The sequence below is a fragment of the Myotis myotis genome, unplaced genomic scaffold (assembly GCF_014108235.1).
Source record: "Myotis myotis isolate mMyoMyo1 unplaced genomic scaffold, mMyoMyo1.p scaffold_m19_p_6, whole genome shotgun sequence".
NCBI classification, from domain to species: Eukaryota; Metazoa; Chordata; class Mammalia; order Chiroptera; family Vespertilionidae; genus Myotis; species Myotis myotis.
Window position 1 is genome coordinate 82,103,918 of NW_023416368.1, and position 13,929 is coordinate 82,117,846.

At 44.6% G+C, this 13,929-nt stretch overlaps 1 protein-coding gene across 1 annotated transcript; it reads right to left on the reverse strand.

The window, feature by feature from the left end:
* Positions 1 to 401: 401 nt before the first annotated feature.
* SLC25A41 (solute carrier family 25 member 41) lies at positions 402 to 13,476 on the reverse strand. Its single transcript, XM_036315084.1, has 7 exons — positions 13,265 to 13,476; positions 12,892 to 13,048; positions 12,155 to 12,307; positions 11,883 to 11,990; positions 1,858 to 2,025; positions 1,632 to 1,779; positions 402 to 574 (listed from the first exon to the last, which is right to left on the reverse strand). The coding sequence occupies exons 1-7, from the start codon at positions 13,474 to 13,476 to the stop codon at positions 402 to 404; spliced, it is 1,119 nt and encodes a 372-aa protein (XP_036170977.1).
* Between the last annotated feature and the right edge of the window lie 453 nt (positions 13,477 to 13,929).

Genomic DNA, 13,929 nt, shown 5'->3' on the forward strand with positions numbered 1-13,929 from the left:
TCCTTCCCATTCAGGACCCAGAGGTCCGAGGTACTCAGCCCCGCTCCGGGACCCACGGAGTGCAGATACTCAGCTCCTCTCTTGGACCCAAGTATCCAGGTCCCCAGCTCCCCTCCTCAATCCAGATATCCCAGACATGTTTAGCAGAAACCATCACTTTATTCCTGGTTTGACTCCATGTTCACCAATTTGCCCTGGAACCAGGACAGACTACTACGAGCCAAACTGGAGTCCATAGTAGTTTCAGGCTGCATCTGGAGAACATCTTCTGACCCAGACCCCCAGTCTGCTTTTCCTGAAAAAAAACTTCCCTGTGGCCTGAGCCTGGGGGGCTCTTTGGGGCCAGGGGACATTGAATCCTCTGCCCATTTCTGCCCAGGGTGTGTGGCTTAGCTCATTGTCTATACACCCAGGGTCTTCTTCATGGCTTCATACACCACATAGCTGATGCCACCAGCCGGCGGCACCTTCAGTAATGTGGGAGTCATGCCTCGGTATAGCCCTGGCCAGCCCTGCTGGGCCAGGATCCGCTGGAAGACTCCACACATGGTGGGGTTCGGACCCTCCACAGTGTCTGCAGGGACAGGAACAAGCTCAGCGTCTCAGAGATAAGCTGGCCTCCCGGGGCGGGAGTGTGTGTGTGTGTGTGTGTGTGGGGGGGGGTGCTGGAATGTTACGGGATGAGGAGTGGAGCCAGGGGCAGTGGTTTGGGGGGGGGGGGTCAGTTAGAAAGAAGACTTTTAGAGAAAATCAGTTGGTTTGGGAGAGCAATTGGGCAGGAATTTTCAGATTTCCTTTTTGGGAACATCTTTAAAAACATTCAAGCCGCCGAAACCGGTTTGGCTCAGTGGATAGAGCGTCGGCCTGCGGACTGAAAGGTCCCAGGTTCGATTCCGGTCAAGGGCATGTACCTGGGTTGCGGGCACATCCCCAGTGGAGGATGTGCAGGAGGCAGCTGATCGATGTTTCTCTCTCACCGATGTTTCTAACTCTCTATCTCTCTCCCTTCCTCTCTGTAAAAAATCAATAAAATATATTTAAAAAAAAAAAACAAAAAACATTCAAGCCTATTTGGGAGGTAACTTCTAAGATCTAGAGATTTTGGGGAGTGTGCTCAGGAATAGTTTGGGGACATTTTCAAGGTGAAGGGGGTTGGCTAAGGACCCACTTGGATGTTTGAGGTTGTTTGAGAGTCCATTTGAGAGAGTCACATTTGGGGAGTTTCCAGGGTTGTGGGGGAGTGGTTATGAATTTTGGGACATCTAAGGGTCAGATTTGGCAAATTTAGGAACCATTTTGACTTTTGGAGCCAATTGAGGACTGGATCTGACTTGGAGAAGTTAGGAGGTCATTTGGGGGATATTATGTCTTGAGGTCAGAATGGGGGCCTGGGTCACATTTCGGGGGGGTTGTGATAATCATTTGGAAGATGGATGTTCATTTCAGTGATCTGTAGTATTAATTTGAGGGCTGGGATCAGATTTGGAGATGAATGTAAAGTCTTGGTGGCTTAGGGGGTCAGTGAAGTTGGCCAAGATCAGATGTGGGAGTTTGGGTATGAGAAATTCAGAGGGTTGGTGGAGGGCCAAGCAGGGAGAGCCATACACGGTGGCCACTAGGGCCAGGCTGACCTTGAGCCTGCATCCTGGTGCGCACCAAAGTCAGTGGGTAACTGGCCATCTGACCACAGGTTGTGGACAGCGTCACTGACAACAGACTGACCAGGCCACTAGGGTCCGCCATGTCTCTGCCTGACTTCAGCCAGAAGCCTCTGAGTATCTGCAAGAGAAAGGGGGACAGGAGGAAGCTTGCTAGGGCCTGGGTTCATCCCTGCCACCCCGTCTGAGGGACCCATACCTCACAGACAGCCAGGTCGGTACAGGCATAAGGGATGATGCCGAGCATGTTGGGCAGGTAGCCACGGTAAAGGGCGCGGGTGCCCTCCTGCTCCAGGATCTGCTTGGCACAATCTAGCAACCCCTTGTATTGGCCTGTTCGGTGCAGGGTCAGTCGTGTCTTCAGCACCTGGGGAGGGTGAGGAGTAAGGCAGCTCATTTGATTTAATCCTCTCAGTGACCCTCAGCAGTGGCCATTGTCCCCATCTACAAATGAGGAAACTACTCAGGAATGTGCAAAGCTAGGTGTCAAATCCAGAGCTCCCTGTCCCATTCCTTGGCCTGTGTTTGCTCTCAACCCTGGGTTCAGAAGTTCAAGTGCTGACAGAGGCCAAGAGGGGAAGGGAAGTGACATGAGCCAAGTGGGGTATGTGGCAGCTTGCATTTAGCACCAGCCAAACATAGCGCCATGGGAGTGCAGGCTCCATCCAGGTGGCCAGATCTGCCAATTTTCTGAAAGAGCCAGAAATAGGAATTTTTATGAAATGCTCCAACATCAAAATATTGGCAACTCTACAATTTCACAAAAAAATAAAACACAAAGTGTGGTAGGCAAAATTCTAAGGTGGTCCTCAAGATTCGTGCTTCCCCTGTGTACTCCCCCACCTTGAATGTGGGCTAGACCTGTGAACTCAATGAGATGGCACTCCCCTGATCATGTTACATGGTAATGACAAAGGTAACCGGATTTTGCAGATGTAATAAAGGCCTCTAAGCAGTTGACTTTAAATGAATCAGGAAAAATTGTCCTGGATGGGCCTGACCTAATCAGGCAAGTCCTTTAAAGAGGTCTATTACCAGAGGTAGAAGTAGAAAAACTGGAAGCATCAGAGACACTCTCTGTTGGTCTGAAACAGCAAACTGTTACAGAGAGGACCACATGGTTGGCTTCTAGGAGCTGAAGACATCAGTCCTACAACCTTAAGCAACTGAATCCTGCCAACAACCAGGAAGCTTGGCAGAAGGGCCTCAGATAAGTTCGTTGGTAGCCAGCTGACACCTTGATTTCCACCAGATAAAACCCTGCACAGATCACCTCACTAGCCAGTGCCCAGGCATGAACCACAGAATCAATGAAATCTTTAAAAATCTGTAATTTTGCCCTAGCCAGTTTGGCTCAGTGGATAGAACGTCGGCCTGCAGACTGAAGGGTCCCAGGTTCGATTCTGGCCAAGGGAATGTACCTTGTTTATGGGCACGTCTCCAGTAATGGGTGTGCAGAAGGCAGCTGGTTGATGTTTCTCTCTCATTGATGTTTCTAACTTTCTATCCCTTTCCCTTCCTCTCTGTAAAAAATCAATAAAATATATTTAAAATAAAAATAAAAATCTGTAATTTTAGCCATGGATGGTGTGACTCAGTGGTTAGAGTGTCCACCCTCACACCAAAGGGTCACAGATTTTTTTTTTTTTTTGCTTTAAGTCAGAGAAAGATTTATTATCAGGTCACAGATTTGATTCTCAGTCAAGTGCATATACCTGGGTCGCAGGTTTGATCCCCATCCCTGGTTAGGGCACATGTGGGAGGCAGACAACCAATCAATATGTCTCTCTCACACTGATGCTTCTCTCTCTCTTTTTCTCTCTCTTCCACTCTCTCTAAAAATCAGTGGAAAAATATCCTGGGGTAAGGATTATTTTAAGCTAATTTAGTCTGTGGTAATTTGTTACACAGCCAGTGAAAACGAATACACTTTGTTTTTGTTTTTGTTTTAAATTAAATCTTTATTGTTCAGATTATTACATTTGTTCCTCTTTTTCCCCCCCATAACTCCCCTCCTCCCAGTTCCCACCCCACCCTCCGCCCTCACTCCCCACCCACTGTCCTCATCCATAGGTGCACGATTTTTGTCCAGTCTCTTCCTGCATCTCCCACACCCCTTTCCCCCGCAAGAATAGTCAGTCCATTCCCTTTCTATGTCCCTGATTCTATTATGATCACCAGATTATTTATTCACTTGATTCTTAGATTCACTTGTTGATAGATGCATGTTTGTTGTTCATAATTTGTATCTTTACCTTTTTCTTCTTCTTCCTCTTCTTAAAGGATACCTTTCAGCATTTCATATAATACTGGTTTGGTGGTGATGAACTCCTTTAGCTTTTCCTTATCTGTGAAGCTCTTTATCTGACCTTCAGTTCTGAATGATAGCTTTGCTGGATAAAGTAATCTTGGTTGTAGGTTCTTGGTATTCATCACTTTGAATATTTCTTGCCATTCCCTTCTGGCCTGCAAAGTTTCTGTTGAGAAATCAGCTGACAGTCGTATGGGTATTCCCTTGTAGGTAACTGAGTTTCTTTCTCTTGCTGCTTTTAAGATTCTCTCTTTGTCTTTTGCTCTTGGCATTTTAATTATGATGTGTCTTGGTGTGGTCCTCTTTGGATTCCTTTTGTTTGGGGTTCTCCGCGCTTCTTGGACCTGTAAGTCCATTTCTTTCACCAGGTGGGGGAAGTTTTCTGTCATTATTTCTTCAAATAGGTTTTCAATATCTTGCTCTCTCTCATCTTCTGGCACCCCTATAATTCTGATGTTGGTACGCTTGAAGCTGTCCCAGAGGCTCCTTACACTATCTTCGTATTTTTGGATTCTTTTTTCATTTTGCTTTTCTGGTTGGGTGTTTTTTGCTTCTTTGCATTTCAAATCTTTGCCTTGATTCTGGCGCTCCTCTGGTCTGCTGTTGGGAGTCTGTATAGTATTCGTTATTTCAGTCCGTGTATGCTTAATTTCTAGTTGGTTCTTTATCATAACATTGAGGGTCTTATTAGATTTCTTGAGGATCTCACTACATTTATCGGCGGCTTCTAGACAGTTCTTAAGAGACCTTAAAAGTGTGGTTCTGAACTCAATATCCTCCATTGACAGTTTTGTCCTGTTTCTTTGTCTCCACATTTTTATGCTTTCTTGGTGCACCCCCTAGTGGTCTTTGTGCACAGTCTTGTTGTAGTTAAGCCTTGATTGTTGTCGGCAATACCGGGGGTGATTTGACCTCCAGGCTAACTGGCTATGAGAGTCCGCTGTGTCTGCAGTGGGAGAGCTTCTGTGCTGGATCTCTAGGGAGGTGCTAATCTAGCGTTTGCCTGAGGCTATCCGGCAAATGGCTCTGTGCAGGGCTTGGGTGGGGCGGGTCCCTGGGGATCTACAGGGCGGGCTGGAGCGAGCAGTTATGGCTGCTCTCAGTTCCATCCCTAGGGGCTCTGCCTCACAGAGTCCCAGCAACCACTGCAAACCTCGGAGAGAAAGCTGCCTTCGAGTTCCGACCGAAGCCAGACAGTCCCGCTTCTCCCGTTTGAGTCTGGGTCCCTAGAGACTCGCCTGGATCTGGAGCTCAGTCTGAAACTCCCTCCCGATTGAAAACAACAACCGCGCCCTCCGCCTCCAGCCCGCTCCGCGTGCACTCTGCACCTTAGTATTTCACTTCGGCACTGCGCCTCCTCTGAGTCTGGGTATGATATTCTCTTTCCTCCTAGTTGTAGAATTTCCACTCAGCCAGCCTTCCTGTGGTTCTGGATGATGCCCGTTCCGTCTTTTAGTTGTTTTTTGAAGTGGTTGTGCGAGGCAGCAATCTCCAGCGTTAACCTATGCCGCCATCTTGGTTTCTCCAAAAGTGTTCAAATCTTAAGTCACGAATACACTTTGAAAAAAACTTAACCAGACGAGGGCAAGAATTATATATATATTTAAATCTTTATTATTGAAAGTATTACTTATGTCCCCCTTTATCCCCCTTGACCCCTTCTAGCCTGCCCGCCCTCTGCCCCAGACCTTCACAACTCTATTGTCTGTGTCCATGGGTTATGCATATATGCATACAAGTTCTTTAGTTGATCTCTTTCCTCCCACTCAACCACCCCTACCTTCCCTCTGGGATTTGACAGCCTGTTCCATGTTTCTATCTCTCTGGATCTATTTTGTTCAACAGTTTGTTTTGTTCATTATAAGTGAAATCATGTAATACTTGTCTTTCTCTGACTGGCTTATTTCTCTTAGCATAATATTCTCCAGGTCCATCTATGCTGTCTCAAAAGGTAAGAGATCCTTTTTTTTTTTTTTTTTTTACTGCTGCATAGTATTCCATGGTGTAAATGTAAATGTACCACAGCTTTTTTATCCACTCATCTATTGATGTTTCCAGATCTTAGATATTGTAAATCGTACTGCTATGAACATAGAGGTGCATACATTCTTTCTGATTGGTATTTTGGGTTTCTTGGAATATATTCCTAGAAGTGGGATCCCTGGGTCAAATGGCAGTTCCATATTTAATTGTTTGAGGAAAAACCATACTGTTTTCCATAATGGCTGCACCAGTCTGCATTCCCACCAGCAATGTGCTAGGGTTCCCTTTTCTCCACACCCTCTCCAGCACTTGTCATTGATTGATGGTAGCCGTTCTAACAGGTGTGAGGTGATACCTCATTATCATTTTAATTTTCATCTCCCTGATGATCAGTGACTTTGAGCATTTTTTCCTATGTTTCTTGGCTATCGGTATGTTCGCTTTGGAGAAGTCTCTATTTAGGTCCTTTGTCCATTTTTTCCTTGGATTGTTTGTCTTCCTTTTGTTAAGTTCTATGAGTTCCTTATATTTTGGAAATTAACCCTTTATCAAATGTATCATTGGCAAACATGTTCTCCCATTCAGTGGGCTCCCTTTTTATTTTGTTGATGGTTTCTTTTGCAGTGCAGAAGCTTTTTATTCTGATGTGGTCCCATTTGTTTATTTTCTCCTTAGTTTCCTTTGCCCTAGGTCACAGTGATGGCGAACCTATGACACGCGTGTCAGAGGTGACACGCGAACTCATTTTTTTGGTTGATTTTTCTTTGTTAAATGGCATTTAAATATATAAAATAAATATCAAAAATATAAATCTTTGTTTTACTATGGTTGCAAATATCAAAACATTTCTATATGTGACATGGCACCAGAGTTAAGTTAGGGTTTTTCAAAATGCTGACACACCGAGCTCAAAAGGTTCGCCATCACTGCCCTAGGACAGTGGTCAGCAAACTCATTAGTCAACAGAGCCAAATATCAACAGTACAACAGTTGAAATGTCTTTTGAGAGCCAAATTTTTAAAACTTAAACTATATAGGTAGGTACATTGTTATTAACTTAATTAGGGTACTCCTAAGCTGGCCTTTGCTAAAAACATCCTCAATCTGATTGAGGTTCATTCACTGAGGTCGACCCCTTCCAACTCTCCCATCCACACTCGTCTTGTATACTTGTTTCATCTATCTCCTTTCCGAAAACTGACTTCTGCGCATGGGCCACGAAGTTTCAATCACACTGTACGTGCGCACCCGCACATGGTATTTTGTGGAAGAGCCACACTCAAGGGGCCAAAGAGCCGACCACTGCCCTAGGACATGTACCCACAAACATATTGCTACAGGAGAAGTCTGAGATTTTTCTGCCTATGGCAGGGGTGGGCAACTCCTGGCACGCATGCCAAACATGGCACGCTAGTAACTTTTGCTGGCACTCGAAACCCTCTCTTATAATCTTCCATTTACAATTTTTGTGAACATTTGAGTGACTTAAATGTTAAATTACAAGGAACTGGCAAGACACTTGATGTTATGTTCGGTTATATAAAGGCTTTTGAAAAGAAACTGGAAGTCTTTAAGAGGGATGTGGATGGTGAGAAATTTAGATATTTCCCAAACCTTAAGAGGCACATCAAAGACCTCCCAAAAGATGACAGAACAGACTGTCAAAGCCTTCAAAAGCTGTTTTTAAACATCATCGAGTCAACTATTGAGCAGTTCTTCTCAAGATTTGCGAAATTCAGAGAACTGGAAGAGACAGCAAAATTCATGAGGTTTCCAGACAGCATGAAACTGGAGGAACTAAACTTACAAATGTTTTCATGGATAGATAGACATGGCTGACTTTGAAATGCAGTTGATTGAATTTCAGAGTAGCTCAATTTGGAAGCAGAAATTTATTGACCTTAGAGTTGACTTGGAAAACATTGAAAAAAAGCGATTAGAGACAGGAGTACCAGAGAGAAGTGTAGAAAACAAACTACTGAGGACTTGGAATGCCATTCCAGAAAATTTTTTCTGTTTAAAAAACTTTGCAACCGTGTCACTCTCCATGTTTTCATCCACGTACACTTGTGAGTCTTTGTTCTCAGTGATGAATTTTGTTAAGTCTCATAATAGGAGTAGCCTGACGGATGAAAGTAGTTGCTCCTGCATATCTCTGAAGGTCACGAAATATAAACCTGATGTAAAAATCTCTGTCATCAGTAATGCAGCAGCAAAAGTCCCACTGATAATATCAAACGGAGTCATAAAGTTTTTTGTCAGACTATCAGTGTACATGTATACATTAAAAAATAAATGTATTTTTCATCATCATATACTGTGTTTTTGTCGCTCGAATGAATTTTATTATTTCTTCAAGGTTCTTCACATATGTACACACATTAAGAGATATCAAGTAGGCGTAACATGTTCTCAAAAAATTAGGGTTGGCACGCAGAAGAATTTTGAGTCAGAGATTTTGCTGGTTTTGGCATGCACTCACAAAAAGGTTGCCCACCCCTGGCCTATGGTTTCTTCTAGAATTTTTATGGTTTCACAACTTACATTTAAGTCTTTTATCCATTTAGAGTTTATTCTCGTGTATGGTGTAAGTTGGTGGTCTAGTTTTTCTTTTCCTTTTTTTGCATGTATTTGTCCAATTTTCCCAACACCATTTATTGAAGAGTCTGTCTTGACTCCATTTTATGCTCTTGCCTCCTTTGTCAAATATTAATTGAGCACAATGGCTTGGATCAATTTCTGGGGTGTCTGTTCTATTCCATTGATCTATATGCTTGTTCTTGTGTCAGTACCAGCCTATTTTGATTACAGTGGATTTGTAGTATAACTTGATATCTGGTGTTGTGATCAGACTTTCTGAAGATTGCTGCAGCCATTCGGGGTCTTTTTTGGTTCCATATAAATTTTTGGAGTATTTGTTCTGTCTCCTCATTTTGGCTATCCATTTGGGTTCGTGACTATGTATCAGGTAGATCCTCTATGTCTCTCAATCTCTAGTGCAGGACAGTGTCAAATGCTGTTTCTGTCTAATTAGATCAGGCAAAGACTCAAAGCCTCCAGAGACCACCTCTGCTTACAGACTGATAGGATTCTGACTTGAATTGCCCCAGGCAATCATCCTCTGGTGTGGCAAGAGTGTTTTTCAACAGGATGGAGCAGTTGCTCCTGCCTGAAGGCTAATTGTTATTTTTAGTTGCTTAAGTGGCTTCAGGGCAAAGAGTTTTTCAATAGGGTGGGTCAACTGTCTTCCCCCCAGGCAAAGCAAATGTCTGTGTGGGAAAGATGTCCTCTGCTGTGTGAGCGAATGACTCAGTCCAGGAAACCAGGGATCTCCAGAGTACCCAACCCTGTCTGTATCTCCAGAGTACCCAACCCTGGCTTCTGTTCACACAGCTCCAGTCCACTCCACCCTCCCTCTGCCAGAGCACAAGGTGGGTGGCTCCACAGGGAATTTTGTGTGTTGGCCCTTTAAGTGGGTGCCTGAATTTTCAGCCGTCTCTTCCTGCCAGATAGCAACCCTGTTGCTTTTCACAGCCAGATATTATGTGGGTGCTCTTCTCAGTTGTGGTGCTCTCTGCTGGGGGGCCCAGCTTGGGGATTAAATCCCAGAGTTTTCAGTGGCAACAGCTAAGATATCTCTCTGGAACTTCAGCTGCTTCCTGTGGGTGCCCAGCCAGCCCTTTTGCGTCTCTGCCCCTCCTACCAGTCTCTATGTGGTCTCCACTTTGGGTCCTCCAGTATCAGGGTTCTCTCTGTGAGTCTTTTGTTGATTATTCAGGAAGTTTTCCCTGTATTATAGTTGTAATTCCAGTTTGTTCCTGGGAGCATATCTGTGCAGCATTCACTTACTCTGCTGCCATTTTTTAATCTCTGGAGTATTTGTTCTAGATCTGTGAAATATGCCGCTGGTAATTTAATAGGGATTGCATTGAATCTGTAGATTTCTTTGGGTAGTATGGACATTTTAATGATGTTAATTCTACCAATCCATGGACATGGTATATTCTTCCACTGGTTTATATCTTCTTCTATCTCTTTTTCCATTGTCCTGTAGTTTTCCAAGTACAAGTCTTTTACCTCCTTGGTTAAGTTTATTCCTAAGTATCTTAATTCTTTTTGTTGCAGTAGTAAGTGGGATTGTTTGTTTTCTCTTTCTGAGAATTCATTATTGGTGTATGAAAATGCCATTGATTTCTGGGTGTAAGAATTATATTTAAAATAAATTTAAAGACTATTAAAGAACTAATGAATATGTTCCTGGATACATAGACTCAACATCATATAAATAATAGCAATCTCTAACTTGTTTATGAATTGAACACCATCCAAGTTAAAAACAAACAAAAACAATAGTTGATTCTGTCTTTTGAGCTGGACAAATTGCATCTAATTTTATATAGAAAAATCAACAGAGAATAATAGCCTGAAAAACTGATGAAGGAGAGAAGAATGGAGAATGAGAAGACATAAAACTGTACTGACAGTAAAATGATCAGTGCTTGCCAGGGATTCAGGGAAGGAGATAGGGTGAAGCTTTTTAGGGCAGTGAAACTATTCTGTATGATACTGTAATGGTGGACACACATCATTATACATTTGTCAAAACATATAGAATGTTCAACACCAAGAGTGAACCCTAATGTCCTATGGACTTTAGTTTAAAATAATGTATCCATATGGCTCATCAGTTGTAACAAATGTCCCGCCCAAATGCAAAATGTGAATAATAGTAGAAACTTTGTATTTGTGGGTTAAGTATATGAGAACTCTCTGTACTTTTTGCTCAAATTTTCTGTCAACCTAAAATTGCTTTACAAAATAAAGTCTATTCATTAAAAAAAAATTAAAAGATAATGGTGCATGAATAGACACCAGAGCAACAAGAGGAGAAAGGCCAGAAATAAGCCCAAATATATACAGGAATTTTGTAAATTAAAAAGGTGTCATCTCTGATCACTGGGGAAGAAAGGATGAGACTCATTCAATAAATAGTGTTGAGGTGACCAGGTAGCCATCTGGAATAAAAGTCTGATATGAGCCTGGCTGATGTGGCTCAGTGGTTGAGCATGTACCTATGAACCAGGAGGTCACAGTTCAATTCCCGATTGGAGCACATGCCCAGGTTTTGTGCTCCATCCTCAATAGGAAGCATGCAGGAGACAGCCAATCAATGATTCTTATCATAGATATATCTGTCTTTCTCCCTCTCCTTTCCTCTCTGAAATCAATAAAAAAATATTTTTAAAAGTGTGATACTGCCGAAACCGGTTTGGCTCAGTGGATAGAGCGTCGGCCTGCGGACTGAAAGGTCCCAGGTTCGATTCCGGTCAAGGGCATGTACCTGGGTTGCGGGCACACCCCCAGTGGGGGATGTGCAGGAGGCGGCTGATCGATGTTTCTCTCTCATCGATGTTTCTGACTCTCTATCTCTCTCCCTTCCTCTCTGTAAAAAATCAATAAAATATATATATATTAAAAAAAAAAAAGAACTAAAATCATTTAAAAAAAAAAAAATAAATAAAAGTGTGATACTGGGGGTGGGCGCGCGGGGGGGGGGGGGGGGCGGAAGGAATGGCTTATAACATGTTTGTGCCTGAAGAGAATTTTATATTGAATGAAGAAAATGTCTGTAAATATTTACTTAAAAGGCTAACTTAATGGATAGGAAATGATTAATACCTTAGTATCAATATTTGGGCTGGATGAAAATTGATTGTTGCTGAAGAAAAAATTTGAATAAGATCAGCAAGTATAAAAAACTAAAAAAAATAAAAGTTTTTTGTCATCCTAAAAAAAATAAAAAATAAATAAAAGTCTGATACGTATCTTACATGAAGAAAAAGAAGGAAAAGTGGAGAGGGACAGGGGAGGAGGGAGTAGTTGGAGCGGGCAACTAATATTCATCTTTTATGGGTCAGCTATTCTCTTACCTCCATGGGGTTGATGAGCGTCTGGGAGGTGGCCACAGCCAGGGAGCCAGCAAGGAGGCGTTCCTGAAAGGATGGGGACCCATGCCCTTCACAGAAATAATTCTTCCACTAGGACAGGAGAGAGGAGCAAGAGCGAGTAACTAACTGTCTTTCTACCTGAAGCCCACGTGGAGAGAGAGGACTGGAGGGTGAACGTCTTGGATAGTGATCTGAGTTTGGGGGAAGTGGTGAGGACTTAAGGGTGGGGCTGGGGAAAGCAGACCATCCCCCACCTGTTCAAAGACGGAGAACTTGATGGCGTACTCAGGGGCTATCTTGAGTATGTTGATACCATTGCCCCGCCATAGGGAATGGAAGCCCCCCTCTTGGGCCATGCTTCGCAGCCCCCCCAGTAGATTCATGAAGTTCGTCTTGGAGGAGTAGACCTGGCGGTAGAGAGGTCCCTGGACCTGTGAGAAGTCCTTCACCCTATTTTCATCCCCATCCCATCTTGGAACTCAAGCCCACCCTGTCCCCAGCCACACAACCCCTCCCATATCCCCATTCCTTCTCCAGCTCCTTCCCTGGCTGGTCCTAGAATTCTCTCACCAATGCAGACCCAAACCCCACACTGAGCCACATTTCCATCCCATCCATCTTCCTCTCCTCTCCAGTCCTACTTTGTCTTCAAAGACTCTCATCCTCAATCCCTGATTACAACCCCAACCCTGTCCCTGGTACCATTTTCTCAACTCCTTCCCCAAGTCATCTCCATAGATAGGAGGTGATGGGAGGTGCTCCAGGTCGTTTTTACTCACATGCCCAATCACAATCCATCAGTTTCACATTCACATCAGCTCCATCGTCATCCCCAATTCAAACCCCTTCTCCATTTCCATTCAACCATCCCACCGGCCTACCTGCTTCCAGTTCACCCTCCCACCCCCACCTGGAACTCCATCAGCTCCATTTCTGTCCGTCCCGACCCCAATGTCTTCAGCGCCATGGCCCCCCCCCCCCCCCGGCGCACCTGCATGTACACCTGGGCACGGTCCAGGAGGGCTGTGCCAGTGTGAGACACTGCCCCAGCCGTGGCTCCTGAGAGCAGAAACTTCCACAAGGCTCCCATGTTATCCACTTCCAGGATATCCATGGGCACCATCAACTGCTCTCCTGTGTCAAGAACCAGCAGGGCAGACCCAGCTGCTGCCCATACTCAGCCAGGCTGGAACCAGACACATCTCCAGAACCCCCTCCTGGCGAAAGGCCCACCCCGGTCCTCATGGCTTCAAGATGAAATTCTAGGTCTGCTTGGAGGGAAGTGGGCCATGTTGAGGGGTGGGCAGTGGGGCTTTCTCCCCGCAATGTTCTGGCTGGAGATTCTGAGTGACCTGTATCTCACCTGCTGTGATATGAGGTGCTCCAGGTCGTTTTTACTCACATGCCCAAACACATATCCATACACGTGAGTATAGCCTGGGTTCCAGAAGACAGGTGGGGGTGGGGGCGGGGGTTGAGGAGGGGGCGAAGCTTTGGTGAACAAGGCCTTGACCCTCTTAAATAGGGTCTGGGTCCTTGAGCAAGGGTTCTGGGCTTCCGCAGGTTTCACAACCATGGCAGCTAGAGAGTCAGGACATTGAGGTTCAGATGCCTAGCAAGAGATTTGCCTACCAGCAATCATGTGGGAGGTTGTAAATTTGCCTAGTAAATTTGGGTCCCGGGGATAATGAGGTCACAGAGGCCCTTGTGACCTAGCTGGATATGGTGGACAGACTGAGGGTCTCCCCTCACTCTGCTCATCCCTCTAAACCTGTGAATGTGTTATGTTACATGAGAGGGGGGAGGGTGTTATGTTTGCAAATGGAATTTAGGTTACTAACCAACGGATAAGGGGCTGGACAGGTAATTCTGGATCAACCAAATGGGTCCAAGGTACTCTTGTGAGTCCTTAAACAGGGAAGAGGGAGCCAGAACAGTTGGTGTTGGAGATATACATTGTGAGCAAGACCTCAAGGCCATCGCTGGCTTTGAGGATGGAGGGAGGGCCACCGGCCATGGAATGCAGGCG